The sequence below is a fragment of the Epinephelus moara genome, chromosome 9 (genome assembly GCF_006386435.1).
Source record: "Epinephelus moara isolate mb chromosome 9, YSFRI_EMoa_1.0, whole genome shotgun sequence".
NCBI classification, from domain to species: domain Eukaryota; kingdom Metazoa; phylum Chordata; class Actinopteri; order Perciformes; family Serranidae; genus Epinephelus; species Epinephelus moara.
This window is the reverse complement of record NC_065514.1, coordinates 1,433,694-1,458,276: the sequence shown is the minus strand read 5'-3', so window position 1 is coordinate 1,458,276 and position 24,583 is coordinate 1,433,694. Positions and strand designations below refer to the sequence as shown.

Below are 24,583 nucleotides of genomic sequence, written 5' to 3'. Positions count from 1 at the left end.
GACGTCACTGCCCGACCCTTGTTTACTTCCGTCGTTCATTCACATTCAAAAGTTAAACTCTCCACGAAGCTAACGTCAGCTAGCTAGGTATTTCCAGTGTTTTAAATACACTTTAAAGTCAGTCATCAACGTTTAAATGTTTTTAGAGCGCGTTTTAATTTTGAAAAAAGTTGTTTATCTTGTTTTGCTGAGTTTCAGTTAACTTTAGAAGTTACTCACAGAGTTGGTCAGTTAATATTAGCGTTAAGTTAGCCTTTCTAACTGAAGGGCTAACGTTAGCATGCGCCCCAAAAGATGTTTAAAACAAGCTCACAACAACAATGACGGTAACATAAGACAGGGAGAAATATCACTAAGGAGTTGGTTGTAATATTAGCACTTTTAGTTATGATGTGATGGACGGAGGAAAAAGACTGTCTCCTAATGGAGGTGCTTCAGCCTGTTTCCCCTGGTCAAACGGTAAACACTCACACCACCAACAATAATACCATTAAAGTGCTTTGTCTGACATGTATGAGGGAAGTCTCAACCATCCACTGTGACTTTCAGATACTTCAGCTGAGCTCTGGCACAGCACTCCAGTTAAAAAGGTCAGTGAGATTTCATTGAAACCCATTTAAAAAATAAATGTATTTATGTCTGATTGTGATGAGCTATTGTGGACTGAAACTAACTACATTTACTCAAGTACTGTATTTAAGTGCAAATGTGATGTACTTGTACTTTACTTGACTATTCCCATTGAATGCATCTTTATATTTCTACTCCATTACATCTCAGAGGCATCCCCATCTTCTCCCACTGCTGTACCAGAGCATTATTCAGCCAATCCTACTGTGCTGTTCCACCTGCTTTTTAACATGCTGTCAGTTTCTAACAGGGCCAAACTCACACCTATCACCAATATTGCTGCCAAGATAATTAGTTTCCCCACACCCAACCTCTCAGAGTTAAACATCAGGGCCATTGCACACATTGCGACCCCAATAGCACAGGACATCACACGCCCACTCAATCACCACCTCACCTGACAGCCCTCAGAGCACTGAGGTGCAGAAGGACTCACTTTGGGGAAGAGCCTGATCCCTGTAGCCATAGCTGCCTTAAGTAATGGGCCTTGCTGAACAGGCCTGAGTTTGCACTCCTGTCAGTGCTGTTACTGTGTGCTGTGTACTTGCTGTTGTCTGAGAATGTACCATGCTATGGAAGAAGAATCACACCTCGGTGACAATGAAATCTGAGCCTTAAGTCTAAATTATTGTACTTTTCCTCCACTACATTCATGGGATAGCTTTAGTTACTTCCTGTCCAGTGAAAACTATGTACCTCCATATGTGGTGATGCTGGATGTTTGTGATACACTGAAGAATATGCTCTGAAAATTCTCCTCCTTCTTAAGCTAAATAAACTCCTTAAAACCCTCTTTAATCAGCTGGAAAATGCATCGTCACAAAGCTGAAAACAGGCTGTTTTTCAGACTTTTTAGAGATATGTGGTTCTCACAGGACAGCCACGCTACAAACATATGATGATCTTATAGAATATGATGCACTGCTGTAGAATAATCTACCCAACAGTATATAAAGGTGTTAAAATGAGCAAAACTGTAAACAGCTACAACAATACCACAATAACATTCACACTAATGCAGCAGGAATATTAAGCCAAAACATCACATAGAATAGGAAAACACTGACTACATGGAACACTTTATTTTCACAGTGTGGTAGTAGTACTTATAATTAAATAAGAGATTTGAATACTTCTTCCACTACTGGTAACATGTATGTGCACTACTTTTCAGAAAAATGGTGGTGCTTTACTGGACGCCAGCCAACCCTCTGTCCTAACCAGCTTCAAGATGGACAGCACAGCAAAACAATGGGCCAAAAATTCCCCTCCCATCCCAGCAGACTCGCTCTGTCCCCCCATCTTGCAGGATGCTGAGGTGAGATCCAATCTGTTCTGTCCAATCCTCCAAGTTCATTGTTTCCCACACACGGAATTAATTTATGATTACGTTATGTCTTACGTCAAATTCAAAATTATTTTTATGTTTAGCATAAAGGACAAAAGAAAACAACAAATTTATATTTTAGAAGCTGGAACCAGTGAATTTTTGGTATTTTTTGCTTAAAAAAACATTTAAATGATTAATCAGTTAATAACTGACAAAAGTTCTATTTCTAACAGACTTTGTTATGGTGAGATTAGCTTTACGCCTCTCTCGGTGTGCTTTGCCAACAGTTTCCTGTGAATGACCCGAGTGGCTCCATGATCCAGAGGCAGAGGAGGGAGCTCCAGCTGCTGATGGCCGAGCTGAAGGACAGGGACAGGGAGCTGAACACCATGGCTGCTTCCCATCACAAGCAGCTTCACGCCTGGGAACAAGACCGCCAGAAGGTGCTCAGCTCGGAGCAGAGGTGCGCCCGTTTGGACGGTGAGGACACAGGCAGGATATTTTTAAACAGATCCGGTCCTCCTTTTACTATTTTTTGGCTTTTATCATCAAAAATGCAAATTATGATGAATAATAAATTGTGAATAGATGTTTATTGTTGCTTGTTTTTGTGTGTTGTAGAGCTGCAACTAACAATTGTTTTCAGTTGTTTATTAATTTGCTAACATTTTAATCTAAAAACTTTTAGAACATAAAGGAAATTTACCTTTATCACATCCCTGTTGTTAAGCTGGCACCCTCAAATTCCTGTATTCCTTTTGAGAAGCAGCAAACCTTGGGAAAGCAAGGACCAGATAATGTTTGGTATGTACTTGAAAAATGTCTCAAACAATCAGTTGCTATGTTGTTTGTGCAGATGAGTTGCAGAAGCGCAACGAGGTGATCAGAGTCCTGACTAAACGTGTGTGGGTGGTGGAAACCAGGGAGGCGGAGGTCCAGAAGGAGCTCAGCGTGGCCCAGCAGCAGCTCTGTGAGCTGGAACAGAAACATCAGAACATGAGCCAAACATGTCAAGACTTTGAGGTACAATTATAATGTGAATACACTTTTATATTCTCCTTAAAAATAAATCTGCTCACATCATGTCAAAATAAGGCAGAGCAATAGCAGCAGGACTGCTCACTGAAAGTGGAAAAATTGCAGCCTGTTTTTACTGCTGTCGTCTGCAGCCCTCTCGCTCAATACTGGACCAGTTTTATTTTATTTTTTTTAATTTAATCTTTATTTAATCAGGCAGTCTCATTGAGATCAAGATCTCTTTTTCAAGAGAGACCTGAGAACAAAGAAACATCCATAACAACAAAAACACACAGTTTCAAAACCTGTTGTTCCCATTAGCCACTTGAACACAAAAACATGGGAAAATAGGATCCAGATTTAAAAATACCAAACTTAGCCTTTAAAAGGAACTCATTCTTCTCATTCATACTCACTTGAAAGCAGTCTTGCAGACTCAGTATGTCTGCTTTAGGTTTAAATGTCTGTGGTGTCTCTCAGGAGAAGAATCAGAGTCTCAACTCCGCGGTCATGGCTCTGTCCACTCAAGTCGGCTCTCTGCAGGTCAGGGAGGAAGAACTGAGCTCCATGCTCAAACTCAAGGTACACAGTAGACTGCTTTTCTTTGTAACTTCATTAAATACTTATTAGGATCATCATTAAGTTGTATCTGTGTATGATTTTTTTTTTAAATATTCTGCAAGTTGGTTAATACAATCTTTTTCCCCACATCAGGACAAAGATGTGACCGAGGCCTCTGGTCATGTGGTCGACCTCACAGGGCGCCTTCGGGATCTGGAGACATCACTGGCAGAGAGTCGCTCACGGGAGAGCAAACTCCTGAGAGACTCAGAGGAAAATAAACGCCGCTACAGAGAAGCCAGGCACGAGATCACACATCTTAAAGGTACATGAGTACAACGTCAATCAAACCTCAGTTCCATATGTTTGGGGTTTTTTTGCTTACAAATGCGTAGACACTGTTCTGTTTGATGTGAGCAATGTCTTTGAGTTTGATACAGGGTACACACAATGAAAGCATGACATGAATATAACAATATGGGAACCCTTTCCTTTTTTTCTTTTATTTTATTAGTGTATTTTATTACATATATTTTTATTATTTTTATTATTGTTGTTTTATTTTTGTCTTTAAAATGCCTGACATGTAAGGGAAGACTTCATTTTGTTTTTGGACAATAATTTATCTCTGTGCTTTTGATATTCTTCTGGATGAGAGCACAGTTGCTTCTCTGTTCTTATGAGGTTTTTGAAAATTAATAAAGATATTGTTGGGAAAAAAATCCTAGACTTTAAATCGATCATCTTAAAACTCTTTTACTGAATCAGGCTACAGTCGCCCTGCTGATTTATTTTCCTCATTATCACATGGTATACGTCGACCTAAGTGTGCAGAGTTAAGGCATCAGATTGCTCCAGAAAAGTGCTGGTCAAGTCTCCCATACCTTTGACGACGTTGCAATTAAGAAGGCGCTGCGTCTTTTTGTAACTTTACAAAACACTGAACAACACTGACAAGCACCGCCGCTTTTCAGAGTGACTGGCCCCAGTGATAGAGATGAGAAATAAGACATGGTTTGCTCTGTATTTATTTAATTTTGGGGGGATATTTTGAGCCTTTATGGACGTAGAGAGATGACAAGAAAACCTCTCAAGCGACAAGGGTGTCCCTGCTCTTTGCTTACACAGCTACATCCATCATTTTCATGTCTTTTTCTTTGTCTTGCCTTTTCAGGAGACACTATCAAAAAAATGTGCACCGTTATCCCCATTTGAGGAGATTCTGCCTAAAACTCAGCAGGCTTTTTACCCCGAGCGTGGCCATTTGGAACAGTTAAAGGCACTGTTTCCTTAGATCTGGCCAAACAACACTTTGTACCAGTACCTCAGCCTTAAAGTGAAGAAACATAATCAACCATAGGAGATTTACCTCGTCTCTAGAGCTGCAACTAATATTATTTTCAATATCAATAAATCTGCCCATTATTCTCTTGATTAATCATTTTGTCTGATGTCACAGAGGTGCTGTTAAATCTTAATTCCCCATGTTAATTCCAGAGTCTTGTGTTCTCCGACCAGCAGACCAAAAACCAACAACATTTCAGTTTACTTTTATGTATGACAAAAAAAAAAAGCAGCAAATCCTCACACTTGAGAAACTGGAATTAGAGAAATGTTTGGTATTTTTGCTTGAGCTCAATTCTCAAAGCAGTTGGCTGTTAATGTTCTGTGTATTAACTAATCCATTAAGCCAATAATTATTTCAGCCTCCCATGTGTTGCTCTCTCCTGTGTCGTATTGTGGTTGTAGAGGAGCTGCAGCAGCAGGTGACACAGAGCAGCACTCAGAGAGAAGAGATCATCCGACTCAAACAGGAGCTCCAGCTGCTGCGCAGAGATCTGGCCCTGTCAGGTACGTTAAACTATCAACTACAAATCTGCTCTGTGGCCAGGCTCTGTTGTGTTTTTAAGAAGCATGTGTGTACAATAAGTGTAATCCAGTTTTATCTCTGCAGTCTTCTTCTCTTGATATTGATCTGTGCAGTAGCTGTTTGCAGACACCAGAATAAAAACAAATGTTCCTGCTGAGATAAGTGCAGCATCTGATGTTTGTCACCAGGGGAGGGAGACAGCTGGAGAGATGAGCTGCTGGATCTGGCTCGCTCCAAACAGGAACGCACCATGTCAGAGCTCCGCTGCCTGCGACAGGTACAGTGTCCAATATGCTGAACCTCACTGAGAGAAAAAAAGGTCATATCCAACAAAAAATCTTCCCCCTAGCTTCACCACACGGCTGAAAAATATAGCAACTAAACAGTTATGAATGAATAGAATATACTGTAATAAAAACACTTCTTCTTCAGTTGAATACGTCTTTCCTCATTCCTGCTACTCACACCGTCGTTGACATCAGAGGTGCCTTTCTGGTTTGGCAGCATACCTCAGACTGCTACTGCAGACTCTTCACGGCGGCTCTGGGTCACTGTCATGTCCAACACTTGTTTAAAGCACACAGTAGGGACAAGATACTGTGTATTATCACTTTTTTAAGTTAATCATGATTTCGGTTTTTAAAAATTAAAATGGAACTTTTTTTGACTCACAGAGGGAAAACTCAGTCGTTGCTGCAGAACAAAGACAGAAATAAGTTCAGATATTTTTAAAAAAGGAAAGAAAAAAATAATAATAGGTATATACAACTAGAATAAAAATAAAAACAAAAATATCTGTTGGTATCTGATATCTAAAAAAGTACATTAATAAATACACATAATGCTGTTTTTGTGTGTTTTTCCAGGTGTGTGAGAATCAGCGGAACGACCTGCAGCTTCTGCAGCTGAACCTGGAAAGTGCACGGGAATCTCTGCGGGAAAAGACGGGTCAGGCATTACCCGGCAGGTGAATGTGCCAGGAAAACATGGCTAGACCAAAGCAAGAGTTCATGTGGGGCGTCTGGAGCTTCAGAGTTCAAATTATCGGAGCCCCAGAGTTCCCTGATGAGAAACACGGATGAGTTGAGAGCAAGGAGCATACACTCAGGGTGTTTCTATGAATCTGCCTTTTTAATCAAACTTAACTCAGTCCTCTTGAAGTGGTCCAAAAAAGTGGCCCAACAGAAACGGACATGATTCTGTCTGTCTGTTTTCTCAAGCATTCCACTGCAATGTGATCCAGAGGGCTAAAATACGATGCCTAAGGGCAAATGGAACCTGGAGCATTTAGTCTTTGTAATGCACAGCTAAAGAGAATCGAGTACTTGAAGCAATCATTTCAGAGTTCTTTTGGAGTGTTCACAGGTGTTCACTCATTGCTCTGAGTCTGCTTGAAGGACTGAAAGTGACCGAGTGTAAAAACACCCTGAGAGTTTTCTCTGAAGCCAGAGATGTTACCATGATACTGTCTGATCTGACCTTGAGCTTCACACTTGTTTCCACAGCTCATTTTTACAAAAGTAAAGATACTGACACACAGTTCACAGAGCACAACTCATAACAGCTGTCTGATCTTAGAAAAGCAAACTCTGGCTCCCTCTGGTCAGGATCAGCTCTCTGATCAAATTTACCACATCGCCACAAAAGCCAACAAGTAGAGTTTCGAGGAGCAGAGGAGGAAACTGATAAATGAACGTACAGTAAATTTAACAGAGGGAGCTGTGCGATCTCTAAGAACAGGTAATGTAAATGATTTGTTTTGTCCTTGTTTGTATGTCAGTCAGGAGGAGTTACGATGTGTCTGTGCAGACAGCCGGTCACCTTCCTCACTCAGAGTGAAGAGCTCAAGACCTCTACACGACTCTGCGTCTCCACCTGCAGCCAATCTGAAAGCTACAGTCAACGGTGACCTGAGAGGCTCCACGATGACACACTCCATAGATGTAAGACAGAAGCTGTGCCTCATATCAAGAACAGTTGTGTACATTAAGACATTTTTATTTCTCAATAAGTCGAGATGAAGTACCCAGGATCTGACATTTTATAGTAACATAAAAAAGTGTAAGGGTTCACATCTTTTAAAGGAATAGTTTGACATTTATTTAGTTTCATGCAGAGTTAGATGCGACTGAGACCACTCTCATGTCTGCAGCTACAGTCAGCACCCAGTTAGCTTAGCTTAGCACAGAGACTGGAAACAGGGACACACAGTTAGCCTGGCTCCGTCTAAAAGGTAAAAAAAAAAAAAAAAAAAGAGAGAAAGTTTTGAACTCACTTTGTATCTTATTTTTCTTTGGGTTTTTTGTATGAATTAAACAATTGAGATACAATGTGTTAATTACAGGAGGTTGTAGTGTCTTATCCAAGAGAGGTATCAATCTTCTCATTAAACTCCCGACAAGAAAGCAAATGAAACTGGGCTCAGATGACAGAGGTTATAAAATTCTAACTGATTTTGAAATCTGGTTGCATCACGTAGATGAGGAGAAGCTTCACAGATGTTCTCCTCTGTAACCTCAAACATGCACACACTACAAGATTTGAAAAATTGAGGCATCATACATTACAGGATGTTTTTAAGATTACCAGAGGGGGAGCATGAATCACCGCCTCACGTGATCTCATGGGGAAGGAGATGGAAACAAAATGGAGGCTGACGTGGTGCAACAAGTTGCTGTAACGATGCTTTGCAGAAAAGCAGAAGACTGAACAAGTCTGGATGAGTTAATGGTTGAGGAGACACGCTCGATTAGAGTCAAGTTAAGATAATAAAGTATTACATATATATAAAGCCAAGCAGCATCATTATTCTTAAAAAGGGGGATTTAATAACAATAATGATTCTAATTCCTAAAACAAATAAAAATACACCTAAAAACCAAACTAAAAGCTTGCAGAAAAAGATTCATCTTTAGTTTGCTTTTTAAAGAGGACACTGTTGTTGCAGACAGTTAAGTTCAGTAGTTAATGTGGAAGAAAATTCCAGAGAGTGGACAACAAGTATGGCACACACTGACTCCAGAAGGCGTTTCTTTTATTTCAGTGATGACGTTTTCGGCCTTTTGGCCTTCTTCAAGATCAACACTCATACCTTATGATTGTTCATTATTAAACCTTATGATTGTTGATCTTGAAGAAGGCCAAAAGGCCGAAGAAAGAAGGAAAACATCATCAAAATAAAAGTGCGGGGAGTGTGCGACACTTGCTCTCTATAATCAAGTGCCAGTGATCAGCACCTCTGTATTATTCTTGGTGTGCATTACTGTTATATTTTAAAGGGGGAGACACGCTCAACACAGGCTGTCTGCTCTTCAGTGAGCATTAGAGGTGAGATTTTACCTGTCAGTTTTAATATCTGTCAACAGTAGTATGCTTCCTAACATTAGCTTCAAGGGCTTGAATGTTTACTTTTGCTTGGCAGCTGTGTCTGCTGCTCCGTACTGACGAGATCGTAACTGTAATCATCCAGATTTTAAATCCTAAATATCAAACGTGTGATATTATTAGGGCGGCCCCGATGAGCCTGTGAGCAGTCTGAAAGGGTTAAGGCTGGATCAGCGGTGCAGTGATTAGCATTGTTGCCTCACAGCAAGAGGGTGCCTGGTTCGAATCCAGGAGAGTCAGGGAGCCCTTCTGTGCTGAGTTTGCTGGAGCCTATCCCAGCTGACACTGGGTGAGAGGCAGGGTTCACCCTGGACAGGTCACCAGACTATCACAGGGCTGACACATAGAGACAGACAACCATTCACACTTACATTCACACCTACGGACAATTTAGAGTCACCAGTTAACCTGCATGTCTTTGGACTGTGGGAGGAAGCTGGAGCACCTGGAGGAAACCCACACTGACACAGGGAGAACATGCAAACTCCACACAGAAGGGCTCCCCCACCCTGTGCATTAAATCCTTTGTTGAGCAAAAGTGAAGATTTGTTTTAGCTCCACCTTTTAGTACCAGATCTGTGTGCTAGGTACCCCAACAGAGGGGGGACCAAACATGGGGACGGTAAGGAACACCGTCACAGTGGATAAGAAAACAAAAAGCGTACTGAACTGAACTGCTCAGTGGAAACGGGGCTTTAAAGATTTTTCTCCTTCTCTCTCCAGGGTGATGATCCTCTGTCCAGCTGTTCTCTGCAGCAGCTCTTAGATGAGTCCAGGCAGGTCATCAGTTCAGAGCACAGCAGCTCCAGACCTACTCACAAGTGCCAGACATCCCACCATCATTACCACCACCCATCCACCCCTCCATACAAGGTAGAGGAGTTTCACAATGCTGGGCCTCATCACCCTCTTCTCTCGCTCCATTTGTATTAACGGGGTGTGGCATCCAGGGTGTAAAACGTTCAGTTAAACTGTTGTTTCTTTTTTAGTTTGGGTGTGTTAAGACATAACAGCTTCATTATTTTCCTCCAACAGGCCGGTGAGACTCCACCCAGAGCCTGCCCTCGACACCAGACAGCCCTGTGGACGGATTGATGCTCACTGAAGCACAGATTTATTTATTTAGTTTTCAAAATCAGTGTTACTACAAAACCTGTGTGCACACAGATAAAGGTTGGACTGCCTCTCAGGAGAATGATGAAGTGTTAAAGTTACATTCCTGCCATGAATTTGTACCTTTTTATACCTTTAATCTTGTTTTGTTTTTAACTTGGTGCCTCTGAATATTTTTTGGGAGGAATACAAAAAAAATATAACATTACAATATATTTTGTAATGTATATATATACAAATATAAATTCATGTGTATTTTTTATAAGCCTGTGTCAGATGTTTAAAGGCTGTGTTGTGTGGAGTGGGTGAGATGTGAAACCAGTCCTACAGGGCTGTTGAGTGGTGTGTCCTTGTATTGTCTTTCCAGTTTCACTGCCTTCAGATTCACCCGGTGACTCAAGAGGAAATGTGGAGAGCTGTTTGTTACTTTGTCATCTGCTTTTGATAAAAAAAAAAAATATTTATAAGTAAACCTATAAATCACTGGTGTTTTATTTCCTGTGATTAAACGCACTGATTTGGCGAGTACGCATTTTTACGCATTTGGAGAGCTTTTACGCACGAGAGAAACGGCTGTGTTACCTGTTGGTCACTTTTGTTTTCACAAGACGGCGATGTTTGTACCTGAAGAAGAGAATTAAAGGGGGAATCTTTTTTTGGGGACGTGCGAGCGCCGCGTCTGGCGCACCTTTTATTGTTTTAAAGAGGCACTGGAGCGCAGGTGAGGAGCTGAAACCTGGAGCCGGATCACTGTGTGGATTTATAGTTAGAGGAGCAACATGAGCAAGGCGAAGAATAAAAGTGATAATAAGACGGAAAAAGCTTTGGCTGCGGAGAAGGAGCAGTTTGCTAAACAACAGGTAAGAAATTATGTAATTAAATAGTTTATTGCCTAAATGACGTCATGTATCCCCATTGTATGTATCTTTTTATAGCTTGTAAATCAGGCTGAGAGGTTCCCTGTTAGGGAGCATTTGGTGACTTAAAATTAATGTGTTTAAAGTTGAATATTTGAGTGGAAACTTTTCATATTTGTTTTGAATTAACTTCAAGACAGTTTTGGCCTCTTGGCTGGGCTAAATCTAACTTAGTGTGTTTTTGTTTTTATCAGCTAATCACATCTATTTCCACCAGAGGCAGTGTGATGTTGACTTGTAGGACAGTTGAGCTGTTTTAACTCAGCTGAGTCTCTTTTATTTTTTATCTTTCAGCTCCAAAGCATCAGCAAAACTCTCATCTCTGGTGAAACACCACTCAAAGAGAAATATGTCCGCAGTATCCTTTAAAAAAAGCAACCTATTTATTGTCAACCAGGGTTGGTTAGGACACTTTCCTCTGCCTTGTGTCTCAGTTTATGTTAGGATATTGTATCCAGTAGCAAATGAAAGGTTACAGCTATAAATCAATATATTTAAATGTCATTAAATGTTTTCTAACATTTGGTATTTTGTGATTAAAGTCATGTTGTGCATTTGTGCCAACCAGCCCCATTAGAGGGTTTGTTAGCATGTTGCTAAAATGCTGTGGTTACAAAAAATGAAGCAACAAACTGAAACAATTTCACATTTAATTCAAACAATAACCAGGAAAATACGGAAGCGTATTGCATTCACTTGACAATAAAAAAAAAATCTGTTTTATTGAGTAATTTTTTTTTTCTGTTTTTCATGGTAGTTTTTTTCTGTTTTTCTGAGTATTTTTTCTGAGTTAACAGAGCAATAGAACAACAGACGTTTCCATTCCTTTCTTGAGAGCTCGATATAATGGAAACAAATATGACCCACTTGTTTAGTTTAATCCAGTTTTACTGTGTTTCGGGTTTGAGACACTGGGAGACACTCTTGTCTTTAAGTCATATAGATGGTGTTATCATTAGTTTGTTGACTTTACGCAGGCACCGGTCACTTGCAGCTGCCAGTATCTCGAAGTATCTCGTCTCCTCGTTCAGGAAAAAAAAATTACCACAAACAAAAAAAAAACCAGAAAAAAATACCCTGAAAAACAGAAAAATAAATAAATTACCCCAAAAAACAAAAAATTACTCAGAAAAACAGGGCTTTTTTTATTTGTCAAGTGAATGCAATACGCTTCCGTAGAAAACATTAACTTTTAATAGAGTATCTGCACATTTTTAAAATGAAAACACATTTTTAAGCAATTTATCAGTAGGAATGTCTTATAACTCTTGCCACTGACCATTCTAAATAATAATAGTTAATTAATTAAACAACACAATACAGTTACAGCTGTCACTGGTGATTGGGACTAACTAGTCACATTATATAACTATATACTGTAATTATAATCAGTTACAGTCACTGAGAAAAAAATATGGAATTAAATTACAGTTAGCCTACTAGTCAAAATGTTGGTGATCACATATGGGTTACATCCGAATCTCTTCTTTTTTTGTCTTTTGTAAAAAGTTTATATGTAAATATAACATTCATTCTGTTGCTTTGCATCTTTATGTCATGCAGGAGTGCTCTCCTTTGTCATAGCCTATTTACGGACAGTTTCAGCTGTATTGCTCAGTTTAAAACATTTGTCAGAAAAGTAGTCAAGTTATCAAATTTAATAAGTTATGGTGTTTTCACACTTGGTCCTTTTCAGCCTACACTTCAAGAGAACTCAGACCTCTCTTAGTTCAGAGGGGTCACTTCAAGTTCGCAGTGCAGTTCACTTCACCTGATTAGTGAAGAGTTTGAATGCAGGCGCCATCCCTGCTGGACAAACAGCCACGGGTCACTAAAAAACAACCGGTTCTGTTGTTTCTTGGTCTTGAACAGTGGTGTGCAGCTTGGCAGGCACCTCGCCTTGGTGTCACGCCATCCACCATCCCTTCAACCTCCCAATGACACCATTATGTCACTTTAGAAACATTAATGTGATACGTAGGAAACATGCAAATGTAACGTATTTGTGGTTTGCAGAAACGTACAATGGCAACATTTTTTTCTGGCGACTGAGCCGAGGAAAAGTCAGATTATCAAATTCATTATCATCTCTTCTCTGGACATCACGGATCTCTGTACAAACTGTCATAACAATCCATCTGATATTTGTAGAGATATTTCAGTCTGGACCAAAGTGATTAACCAACGTTGCCATCATGGCTAAAAATCAGACTCTGTCTTCATCGATCACACTCTAATATGAATATGAACCTGCTAAGACACAAGTCTGAAGTTGAACTGAGATTATTGCATCAGAGTTTTGGAGTTTCCTTGACAGCAGTGAAGATATCATCATGGGATCACATAAGGAGGGTGGAGCCACCACCTTCTGGTCCTACACCCTCAACCTGCCTCTGTCCAGCAACTCCATGATCAGCTGGAAGTTCTGCTACCTGCTGCACAAACTGCTCAGAGACGGACACAGAAACGTGAGCTCACATCTCATTGTCTGCTTCACTGTAACCTTTTCCACCCTCCTCTTCAGTGTTGGTGGCGTCTAATCTCTGTCCTCTGTGTTTGACCTGCAGACTGTCAGAGATTCTCACAGACACGTCCGCAATGTTAAAGACATGGGCATTCTCTGGGTGAGTATCAGTGATGGAAGAAGAACTCAGATCTTCTAGATAAAGAAAAATACTCTGTTGCAAGTAAAAATCCTGCTTTCAGATTCTTAAAAGACGTCCTAAACTGTCTCCTGTGGCTGATCTCTGATTCTATGTGACATCATTAGATAGGTAATACCGTCGTTCAATGTTAGAGCAGCATGTTACTGTTGTAGCTGCTCCAGGTGGAGACAGTATAAACTGCTTAATATAGAGTTACTAGTTTAGTCCAGTGGTTCCCAACCCGGGGGTCGGGCTCCTCCAACTGTCACCAGATAAATCTGAGGGGTCGTCACGTGAGTAGTGGGAGAGAGAAGAAGAAGATGCAAAGTTCTGATACACAAATTTATATTAGGTTTGTTTTAGAGTTTGTCGAAAAAATTAAAAAGAAATACACACACACCAATGCTTAAATAACACTGATACAATTTAAAACACCACACAGATTCCACTACACCAAGGCAAAAACAGACAACATATATCCAAACGTGTCATCGACTTGTGATCCTCCGACGCAACCCTTTTCTCACAGCTTTGTCTTGTGGCCTAAGGTTGCATCTTTCTGGTCGTGCACAGACATTTTTACAGGCAGGTGCTCAAGCAAATAAAAAAGGGCAACCATCTCATAATTATGAATTAAAAGATAAAGTTACGTACAGCAGCAAAGCTTTTATTTACTCGCATATAACCAGCATGTCTCATCCTATGTTCCAAGACTGTGGGGTTTATGAAAGCAGCAAAGTGGAGCACCTCTATGAGACAAAGTACAGAGCGTTTTTTTGAGCAAATACACCACAAGAACTTATATCTGTTAATGTTTTTTCCCAGGGAAACTTGCATGATCGCTACGGCCATATTGTTGCCTTATCTGCCAAATTCCTCTGCCTCAAACTGGAATTTCATGCAAAGGTAACACATAAATGTTGCTTTTATGGTTTGCATTACGACATGTGATGAACTCAGAGTGAAAATCATCTCATTACGTTTTAAATTCACAGCACAAAGTGATCCCAGGCAACTTAGAGGCCAGCGATGAGACTTTGGATAGAGAAGCAGGAAATGACATGACCAAAGTGTAAGTGTTTCTACACCACGACCAAGTGTTCTGTGTTTCTCATTAAATGTGATTCAGTAATGTGGCTTTAATGTGTTGCAGGTTAGACATGACGCAGGAGCTGATGGATTACTTGGAGGCTGGACTCAAGATGGAGGAGACAGGTGAGTCCACAGGAAGCCAACTCTCCACATGTTCAGGTTTGCTTTTTGTTGCATGATACCGAAGCCATCGAAGAAGTGTTTTTGTTTGTAATAAATAAAAGGACAAGGCTGGTGATATTCTTTGGTTTGCCTTTGTGCCGGCGACCACTGTGGTCAGAGGTAGTAAGTTTTCGGGTTGTTCATACAAACCCGTCCGTCCCATCCTTGTGAACATCACATCTCGAGAAGGGGAGACATTAGACTCTAATCTTGAAACTGTGCTGATTGTATAGATCTTCTGTGTGTGAAGCATCCATGTTTTCACTGACATGGATGGAAACAGACACTGGACTGATACACCAGGCATACAACCACACGGCGGTAATTCTAGTTGTTCTTTGTGTCACCAATCCCATGACACGACTAAAACCAAAAATGCTAGACTTAGCACTTAGCTAAAAAGCCCATTGGTTCCTACTGAAGTCATACTCCTTGAAAATGTCTCATGAACATGTCAGTTCATTCTTATAAAGGTTAAATTATTTCCTAAATCAGCTGCTCACTTCATTTTTTAGGAAATGTTACTCAAAAAGGAGGAAACAGTGCATTTGTTGGGGAAATAAATCTATATTTGGTGCACTAGTGAGTGTTTGTGGCAGCAGGACGGTGTGTGTGGGATTAAGTCAAAATAAACTACAGTGGGTGTTTTCCAAAGTCCAGGACTGATCCTTAAATGGCCAAACTTCAAGGATGCAACATCATCAAATCTCGCTTAAGGACTGTTTAAATGTCAAGGATCCTTCAAATTCTTCCAAGGACATTGTCCTTTACTCAGAGAATTTTCAAGGATGCATGTGTGTATCCTCAGCAGTTATAAAGTACCCCCCCTTGTGCATGATTGGCTGGAAGTGAAGGCGGAGCTCGGCAGGATTTAGATAAATATGTCATTTATTTGGAATAATATCTCCAGGAGTTTTTATCATACAAGTATAATAAAAATGTCGGCTTTCAAATGTGTCCACTGCCAAGTAATTACTTTTTTAAAATACAGTGATTAAGTTTTTAAATTAATCATTTGCAGGAGTGATGAAGCGCTGAGTGCCACAGAAGTTTCATTTAGCCTACCTGTTTGTTTTTTTAAGTATGATCCTGAAATATATTCTCCCTAAAAGTCGCGTGACTCTGAAAATACTGCTGATGTTTGTTCAGACTGTACAACAACATTAGAGAGTGTGCTCTGTGGCACAGAAGATACATCAGGCTCTGATACACACATGTGTTGCAGGATTTCAAGAAAAATCTGGATACCATCAGACGTGTCCTTTAATTTGCTTTTAATTTTTTTGTCATGTCTAAAGTTCTGCGCCAGCTGGACGCCAACGGGGCCAAATCTACCACTCCAGCTGGACAGTGCAGGCTGGCTCCTCTGATCCCTCTCATACTGGACTGCAGCTTCCTCTACCACTTCTCTGTCCTGCTGATGTTCAAACTTCACAGCCGTGAGTGACACATACATTTGTTTATTTCTTAACTCAGTCAAACCTTCCAGTGTTAGATGAAGCTTTAATGCCCTCTGGTTTACAGGCATTGCTCCAGAGGTTCTTCTCGGACATCGAGAGCGGTTCCGCGTTCTGTTCGACGGGTAGGGTTTAAATATTATGAGGCATGAACACACTTTAGTATCTCTTGATGGGTTTCATCAGTGACAGCTGTGCTTTCTTCTGCAGCCTCACACAGTTCTTCGACAGAGCGAGAGAAATTGAGTTCTTCAAAACTATCATCCAGATCCCAGAGCTCCCCGATGTAAGTAACATTTGATATGAGTGGGTTTATCATCAGTGGTGGAGGAAGTGTTCAGATCCTTCACTGAAGTAAAAGTACAAAACCACTCTGTAGAAATACTCTGTCCGACAATGACAATGTTCTCTCACTAAAAGTATGTAAGTCTAATCAGGGAAAATGTACTCAGAGTATAAAAAGTCCCATGTGACTGTTATATATGATCTCATTAGATGATTCTGACTCATGCATTAAGGTAAAAGCAGGATTTTACTGTTGTAGCTGGTTGAGATGGATCTCATTTTGATCTATTAACTACTGATTGTTGTCATTATGGATTAATCTACTGACTGTTTTCTCCATTAATCGATTGATTAATTGGTTTTAAAAATGTTAAAAATGCTGGGAAATGAGCCAGAGCCCAAAGTGACACCTTCACAATCTTTATTTTGTCCAACCAACAGACCAAACCTCAAAATTATTTGCCTAAAAAGGGACTCAAGGATTATAGTTTAAAAAAAAATCAAGAGTCCCCACTGTCCATGATGCACATACTACATTTTGTTTGCTCCACAGGCTCCTCCAAACTTCCTCCGTGCCGCTGCCTTGGCTGAATATAAAAAGGCAGTGGTGGTGATTCCTAACGAGGAGCGTCAAGAGGAGGAGGAAGTGGAGCCGCAACCAGAGATTAGAGAAGCACCACAGATGCCACAGGTACGTGCACGTCACAAGATGTTCAATGTTAACGTTTCCACCTCTATTTCTGGTGTCACAGCTAATATTTTTGTTTGGTTTTTTTTCTTCTTGACAGTACTATCTGCTCAACCAGATGGGAGCACCTGATGTTTCAGTTGACCAGAGAGGAACAGAGAATGAGAGTCTGAAGAGAGAGCTGGAGGTGCTCAAACCAGAGCTACAGCTCATCAAGACTGAGGTAAGATGGACTTTAGTTAAAGTACGTAATAACAAAATGTACTTAAAGGTGAAGTGTGTATGATTTAGTGGGATTTGGTGGAGTCTAGCGGTGAATTACAGATCGCAACAAGCTGAAACTTGCCCGGTTAAAAGTCCATCAGTGTTCCATGTTCAGGAGGTTTTTACCGGGAGCTAAATTATCTGCAGAGGTCTCTTCTTCTCCGAAATACACAGACCAGGTGATTAGAACTGGTAAAAACACTGAATTAATAAACATTACAAATGGGTCCCTAAAAAACATCCATGTTTCGGGATTAAAAAGCCACAGGAAACGCAACGACAGGTCTCTTATAAAAAAAAAACATGTTTTGGGGCTGAAAAGCCGCTGGAAAAACAGCCTCAGGTCACCTTAAAAAAACACCTTTGGTGCCTAAAAAAACACATGAAGCACAGTGATGGGTCCCTAAAAAAATATCCAAGTTTGATGACAAAAAAGCCATAAGAAATACAGACAGGTCCTTAAAAAACACCCATGGTTGGGGGTTAAAAAGCCACAGGAAAAGCAATGATGGGTAACTAAAAAACAACCACATGTTGAGGCTGAAAAGCTAAAAAAACCCAACACATTTGATCACTAAAACCACCCACGTTTCATGACTAAAAAGCCATAAGAAAACAGAGACAGGTCCCTAAAACACCCATGTTTGGTGCCTGGAAAAACTGCAAGAAACACAGTGATGGGTGACCAAAGTCCAACCATGTTTTGGGGCTGAAAAGCCGCTGGAAAAACAGCCTCAAGTCGCTAAAAAAAAGAACCACGCTTGGTGCCTAAAAAACCACAATAAACACAGCAATGGGTCCCTTAAAAACACCCAAGTTTGATGACTAATAAACCATAAAAACACAGAGACAGGTCCCAAAAACCACCTGTGTTTCATGCCTAAAAAACATAAGAAATACAGTGATGGTCACTAAAAACAACCACGTTTGGTGCCTAAAAAACCACAAGAAACACAGCCATGGGTCCCTAAAATTCTCCCAAATTTGGTACCTAAAAGCCACAAGAAACACAGCAATGGGTCCCTAAAATTCTCCCAGGTTTGGTACCTAAAAGCCACAAGAAACACAGCCATGGGTCCCTAAAATTCTCCCAGGTTTGGTACCTAAAAGAAACACAGCCATGGGTCCCTAAAATTCTCCCAGGTTTGGTACCTAAAAGCCACAAGAAACACAGCTATGGGTCCCTAAAATTCTCCTAAGTTTGGTACCTAAAAGCCACAAGAAACGCAGCCATGGGTCCCTAAAATTCTCCCAGGTTTGGTACCTAAAAGCCACAAGAAACACAGCAATGGGTCCCTAAAATTCTCCCAGGTTTGGTACCTAAAAGCCACAAGAAACACAGCCATGGGTCCCTAAAATTCTCCCAGGTTTGGTACCTAAAAGCCACAAGAAACACAGCCATGGGTCCCTGAAAAACACCCATGTTTCGGGGTCAAAAAAGCAACAGGAAAAGCAACAATGGGTAACTAAAAAACAACCACGTTTTGGCACTGAAAAGCCTCTGGATAAACAGCCTCAGGTCACTAACAAAAAACCCATGTTTGGTGTCTAAAAAACACAAGACACAGCGGTAAGTCCCCAAGAAAACCCAGGTTTGATGACTTAAAAGCCAGAAGAAACACAGAGGCAGGTCCCTGAAAAACACCCATGTTTGGTGCCTAAAAAAACACAAGAAACACAGTGATTGGTTCCTATAAACACCCAAGTTTGGTGGCCGAACCTACCTCCTTGTCCCTCCTCTGCTCAGGCTCAGAGGTGTGTAACTGAGTTGAAGGCTCAGGTGAATCGACTGGAGGCTGAGGTCGAGGACCAGCGCACCCAAAAACAGATGGCCATGGTGGAGAAGGAGCACCTGCAGATGGAAGTGGAAGCTTTACGGTACGCCAACGTTGCCAACGCCGGGGCTCAGATCGGATTCAAGGAGGCAGACCGTGAGTAAACAGACTTGTGTGCAAGTGAAGTACGAGTTGGGCTGAGCCTTACAGTGTGTCCTCTTTGTCCCATCGTCTCCACACAGACAGAGCTCAGGCAGCAGAGCTTCGCTTCACTCAACTCAAAGAGAGACACGCAGAGCTGATCACCAGTCACGCCGACCTCATGAAGAAGGTAAGCTGCTCCATCGTCATCGATCGTCATCGTCAGTTGTCATGATGGTTAATTTTTATTTTGAGTAAAACCTGGGTGAGAGATATTTTTATTTAGTCTTTGTTGATTAACTCCGTCAGTTTTTGCCTGTTTTATTTATTACCTCCACCAATCACGTGTGGACACTCACTAATCAGAGTTGATTTCTCACCTGAGGAGCCGATCTTCAGAGCTATAACTCGCCAGGCAATATATTTTTGTCCATTGTCTTTATAATGACAGGATTGTGAGTGGTTTAGCTCAACCTCAACCACGAGTCTCTCCTGATCCATTGTTTGTCGCACACAAGACACAGCTACAGAGTTCTCTTTATACATCAGTGGTGAGGAGAGGAGTCGAGCTGCTGTAGGAGCAGAGAAAAGAGCTGCTCTGGGAGCTGGTGTGTACAAGCCGAGAGCGAGTGGAGGAAAATATATTTAATTCCAGGGGCAGCAAGGTTGGAAGTATGACAGTGGCATGAAGTGCCGTGGGACAGCGTGACCAGGAGCACCGACACGTGTCTAAGCTGCCTCCAGTATGGGGTTGTACATTGAAAATAATAGGGGTTAGGGATTTGTTGGTTTGTTCGGGCCTTCAGGCAACCATCATCACATCATCCACTGCAAATCTGCAACTTGTAATTTTATATTTTGTTTTGTAGAGATTAAACAAACAAGATAAAACATGTCAGTTAATTAGCTTTACAGGTGCTGGTAGGCTACCGTAGAACAGAGCATGGCTAGCTGTTTCCCTCCATTTCCAGTCTTTATGCTAAGCTAAGCTAACAGCTGTTGGCTGTATCCATACTATACAAACATGAGAGTGATATATCAGTCTGTTCATCTAACTCTCTGCATTTAAAGTGAGTTTTTGTAGTGACTCTGACATGTTTTCTGTGTGTTTGTGCAGAATGCAGAAACAGTGAAGCTGCTGTCGAGCACAACACAAGGTCAGGACGATTTGCTGAGAAAAACACAGCAGCTGGAAAACGAGCTGGCAAATCTGCGACTGGAGAAAAGAAACACGGTGAGACCTCGTCAGCTTCTGAGCCATGACCACTGCAGAAAGACACCTCATGATATTATATTTTTAAATTGGAATTGCCAGAGTATTGATGAAGTGTCTCCTCTCTCGATCAGATGAATCAGCAGCAGCAGGAGGTCGAGCGCCTGAACAAAGAGCTACTGGAGCAAAGAGCAGAGCTGGCTCTCCTTCACAACGCGCTGGACAACAAAGAGAAGGTGAGACTGAATGTGAAGTAACAATCAAGCAAACTTTTATTAGTGAACCAAGTATTCCTGTGTCTGTCCTTTCAAATTAAATTACCACATGGTCCAGTCATATAGGCTTGGATTTATTTTGACAAGGTGCAGCTTCTTCTTCAGCTTTTTTTTACTGCGACTGAGCAACCAATAGTTAATTAGATTTTTATTTATTCAGAGTTCCCTCATGGCTTCTTGTGTTTAATCAAATAATTACTTCCATATTTCTGTTGCTTCAGGAGGGATCTCAGGTGAGCAGCAGCCTGGTGGCTCTGCAGGCGGAGCGGGATGTGCTGCTGCGCTCCGCCAGAGAGAGAGACGCAGAGCTCTCCTCGCTGAGACAACAGGCCCAGCAGCAGCAGGGCACCTCGGACCTGGAGAGAGACCGACTCCTCCGAGAGCTGGAGGCTCTGAGAGCTCAGCTACAGCAGCAGGTACAGTCACATGACAGAGAGATATGCACATAGAGGCACTTTAAAGGCTACATGGGTGTCTTAAACCATCTAATACATAAAGTCAGCAGCGCACAATACGAATTTTGGTTTGCATGTGTGCTTCCTGTCTGTTTTCTGACCAGTCCAAGCCTCTCAGATGGTCTGAAAAAGGTCTGCTTACTTTCCCCTCAGTCAAAACTCAACATTCAGTTTTTAGGCTCCAAACATGTAAACATATGATAATAAACAGATCAATAACTCAGGGAGCATTCACAATATCCTGCAGTATAAGAAAAAATAGCAAAAATAGGAAGGTGCTCCAACTCTCAGTCGTTTTGCTGTGCTGTAATTTTTATTTACCTGTGTCTGCACTTTAATTAAATTTTGGCCTATTTCTATTTTATTTTAATTTAATTTTTATTTTTAATTTTAATTTAATTTAATTTTATTTTATTTTATTTCATTTATTTTATTTTATTCATTTTATTTCTTTTATTTTATTTCTTTTATTTTATTCTATTTTATTTTATTTTATTCTATTTAAATCCTATGTATATTTCTTTTATATCTTGTCTGAATACTTTTTTATGTCTTGTGTAAAGCACTTTTAATGCGCTTGTTGCTGATAAAAATAAACTTGCCTTTCCAAAGCTTGCCATCAATGCTGAGCAGAAGTTGGAGATCGACAGGCTGAGACGAGAGCTGGACTCGACACGGGCAGAGTTGAACCGTGCAAACAGCTCCCTGCAGAGCAAAGAAATGGTACGAATATTTCCTCTTTGACGTCGTCTCCAAGTCCCCAGACAAAAAAAACAAAAAAAAACACTTATAGATGCATGTTTTGCTCCTCAGAGTGGTACCCAGCTGAACAGCTCACTGGCAGGGCTGCAGGCGGAGAGGGAGGTGTTGCTGCGCACAGTCAGGGACCATGAGGCTGAGCTGAACTCCCTCAGGCAGCAGGCTCAGCTCCACCAGAGCTCCCTGGAGCAGGAGAGGCAGAGGAGCAGCATGGAGCTGGGAAGCCTCCACGCTCAGCTACAGCAACAGGTGCTGCACACACACTTCATGACCTGCACAGTGAGGCTGTGATGCATCTCAGAGTTGTTACTGATGAGTGTGTGTGTGTGTGTGTTACGTCAGGCCTGTCGTGAAGGAGAGCTGGCCCACAAGCTGCAGGAGGAGCAGTTCTGTCTGCTGCAGTGTGCTGTGGTGGAGGCTGAGGGCATCATACTGGACGCTGTGGCCAAACTGGACGACCCCATACATGTCAGCTGCATCAGCTCACCTGGTAAAACCTCCGTCAATTCTTCCCATCCAAAAAATCACATTCATCAAACTGAATTTACTGAACAGTGGAGCTTTAAAGGTCGACTCCATCTGTGTTCTTTTCTGGGTTTTCAAATGGGAACACCCACTTAGCCATCAGCAAAAAGCAGTGACGTAGGTTAGAGCAGCAAGCGCTGATAATAATAACAATACCTGAGAGGGTTAGTTCAGATTTTCTAAAGAAGGGATGTGTGAGGTACTTCTCCGCAGTCAGCGTTATATTTTCACCACTTTACTTTGCAGTCAGACAGCCATTTCCAACGGGGAACTGAAGCCATTACATTGCTCTCTTCAAAGCCACCAGACTCCTTTGATAAAAACAGTAATTTAACTTCCCAGAACACACAAGTTGCTGGTCTACTGTGTCCACAGCAGTTCATTACTTAGCTTCTGTGCCGGCCAGGGAGTTAGAAGAATAATTTGGAACACTGGTAACAATTCTGAAAGAAAGCTTGGCTTAGTCAAGAAGAGGGACATAATGCAGGCTGGTGGGTTTATATGTAGCAGTGTCATCATGCAGAAATCTATGTCAGGTCACGTGGGACAACGTTTTTAGAAGTGCTTGGGGAAAAAGCATTTTGATGCCAAAACGCATGTACTTCAACCAAAAACTGAATGTTTGGTACGGAAGCATATTGCATTCACTTGACAAATAAAATAAGCGCTGTTTTTCTGAGTAATTTTTTCTGTTTTTTGGAGTAATTTATTTATTTTTCTGTTTTTCTGAGTAATATTTTCCCTGTTTTTCGTGGTAATTTTTTTCTGTTTTTGTCAACTGAAATTATGCCCATACATGTTTGTCAGCTAGCGATAGGCCTACACTAGAAGGATGCAGTGGAAAACATAGCTAGATTATCATACCCTGTGTGTAACTAACTACGTGCCTTACCCTTGTTGATCCCGTAGTTGAAAGTGTCTAGGAGCAGGAGCACCGATGCAAAATACATCCATGAGCAGGCGTCACCATGGATGCAGGGGTCACTTGCAGGTGCCAGGTGGGAGCTTCTCGCCAGATTTTGAAGTATCTCGTCTCCTCGTTCAGGAAAAAAAATACCACGAAAAACAGAAAATAATTACCACAAAGAACAGAAACAAATTGCCACGAAAAACAGGGAAAAAAATACTCAGAAAAACAGAAAAAATTACACCAAAAAAACAGAAAAATAAATAAATAACTCAGAAAAAAACAGAAAAAATGACTCAGAAAAACAGGGCTTTTTTTTATTTGTCAAGTGAATGCAATACGNAAAAAAACAGAAAAATAAATAAATAACTCAGAAAAAAAACAGAAAAAATGACTCAGAAAAACAGGGCTTTTTTTTATTTAAAAAACAGAAAAAATGACTCAGAAAAACAGGGCTTTTTTTTATTTGTCAAGTGAATGCAATACGCTTCCGTAGTTTGGAATTGAATACATATGGAACACTACTGGGAAGCTACTGAATGGTAAAAAAAAAATGAATGGACCCACCTAATGGATGCCACCAGTGGCGTCTAGTGGTGAGGTTGCAGCACATAAACTTCTCCCGTGTACCAAGTGCGTAGAAGAACTACAGTGGCTGATGTGAAAACACGAGAGGCCCTGTCTAGAGCCAGTGTTTGGTTTGTCTGTTCTGGGCTACTGTAGAACGACGTGATGGACTCCATAGATGAGGACCCGCTCATTATGTAAATATAATCGGCTCATTCTAAGGTAGCAAAACCACAACAATTCTTATTGTAAGCTGACTGTAAGCTAACATAACTCTCTCTTTAAAGTCACTTGACTCCTGGTGGCACAGTGGTAAAGTGGTTAGCACTGTTGTCTCACAGCAAGAGGATTCCTGGTTCAAACCCAGGGTGGGGGAGCCTTTCCGTGCAGAGTTTGCATGTTCTCCCTGTGTCAGCGTGGGTTTCCTCCAGGTGCTCCAGCTTCCTCCCACAGTCCAAAGACATGCAGGTTAATTGGTGACTCTAAATTGTCCGTAGGTGTGAATGTGAGTGTGAATGGTTGTCTGTCTCTATGTGTCAGCCCTGTGATAG

General features: G+C 41.1%; 2 protein-coding genes across 2 annotated transcripts in view; both read left to right on the top strand.

Moving 5' to 3' along the window:
• The first annotated feature begins 16 nt into the window (after window positions 1-16).
• Window positions 17-10,361, top strand: ccdc62 (coiled-coil domain containing 62). The gene is made up of 13 exons (XM_050053463.1): window positions 17-459; window positions 550-590; window positions 1,805-1,948; window positions 2,248-2,440; window positions 2,817-2,983; window positions 3,458-3,559; window positions 3,692-3,863; window positions 5,288-5,389; window positions 5,597-5,685; window positions 6,275-6,375; window positions 7,189-7,351; window positions 9,516-9,665; window positions 9,828-10,361. Exons 1-13 carry the CDS (start codon window positions 396-398, stop codon window positions 9,885-9,887), a joined length of 1,548 nt encoding a protein of 515 aa, XP_049909420.1. The 5' UTR covers window positions 17-395; the 3' UTR covers window positions 9,888-10,361.
• Window positions 10,362-10,555: 194 nt separating this feature from the next.
• Window positions 10,556-24,583, top strand: part of LOC126395741 (huntingtin-interacting protein 1-related protein-like) — a 23,843-nt gene continuing 9,815 nt past the window's right edge. Inside the window, exons 1-20 of the mRNA XM_050053429.1 lie at window positions 10,556-10,765; window positions 11,117-11,180; window positions 13,148-13,290; window positions 13,390-13,446; window positions 14,293-14,373; window positions 14,463-14,539; window positions 14,621-14,682; window positions 16,020-16,160; window positions 16,246-16,303; window positions 16,389-16,464; window positions 17,017-17,154; window positions 17,252-17,374; window positions 19,163-19,346; window positions 19,433-19,521; window positions 20,449-20,565; window positions 20,679-20,780; window positions 21,041-21,235; window positions 21,887-21,997; window positions 22,088-22,282; window positions 22,376-22,523. Of these exons, the coding sequence (XP_049909386.1) occupies window positions 10,685-10,765; window positions 11,117-11,180; window positions 13,148-13,290; window positions 13,390-13,446; window positions 14,293-14,373; window positions 14,463-14,539; window positions 14,621-14,682; window positions 16,020-16,160; window positions 16,246-16,303; window positions 16,389-16,464; window positions 17,017-17,154; window positions 17,252-17,374; window positions 19,163-19,346; window positions 19,433-19,521; window positions 20,449-20,565; window positions 20,679-20,780; window positions 21,041-21,235; window positions 21,887-21,997; window positions 22,088-22,282; window positions 22,376-22,523 (2,242 nt within the window). The 5' untranslated portion in view covers window positions 10,556-10,684. The remainder of the gene's footprint in view (window positions 10,766-11,116; window positions 11,181-13,147; window positions 13,291-13,389; window positions 13,447-14,292; window positions 14,374-14,462; window positions 14,540-14,620; window positions 14,683-16,019; window positions 16,161-16,245; window positions 16,304-16,388; window positions 16,465-17,016; window positions 17,155-17,251; window positions 17,375-19,162; window positions 19,347-19,432; window positions 19,522-20,448; window positions 20,566-20,678; window positions 20,781-21,040; window positions 21,236-21,886; window positions 21,998-22,087; window positions 22,283-22,375; window positions 22,524-24,583) is intronic.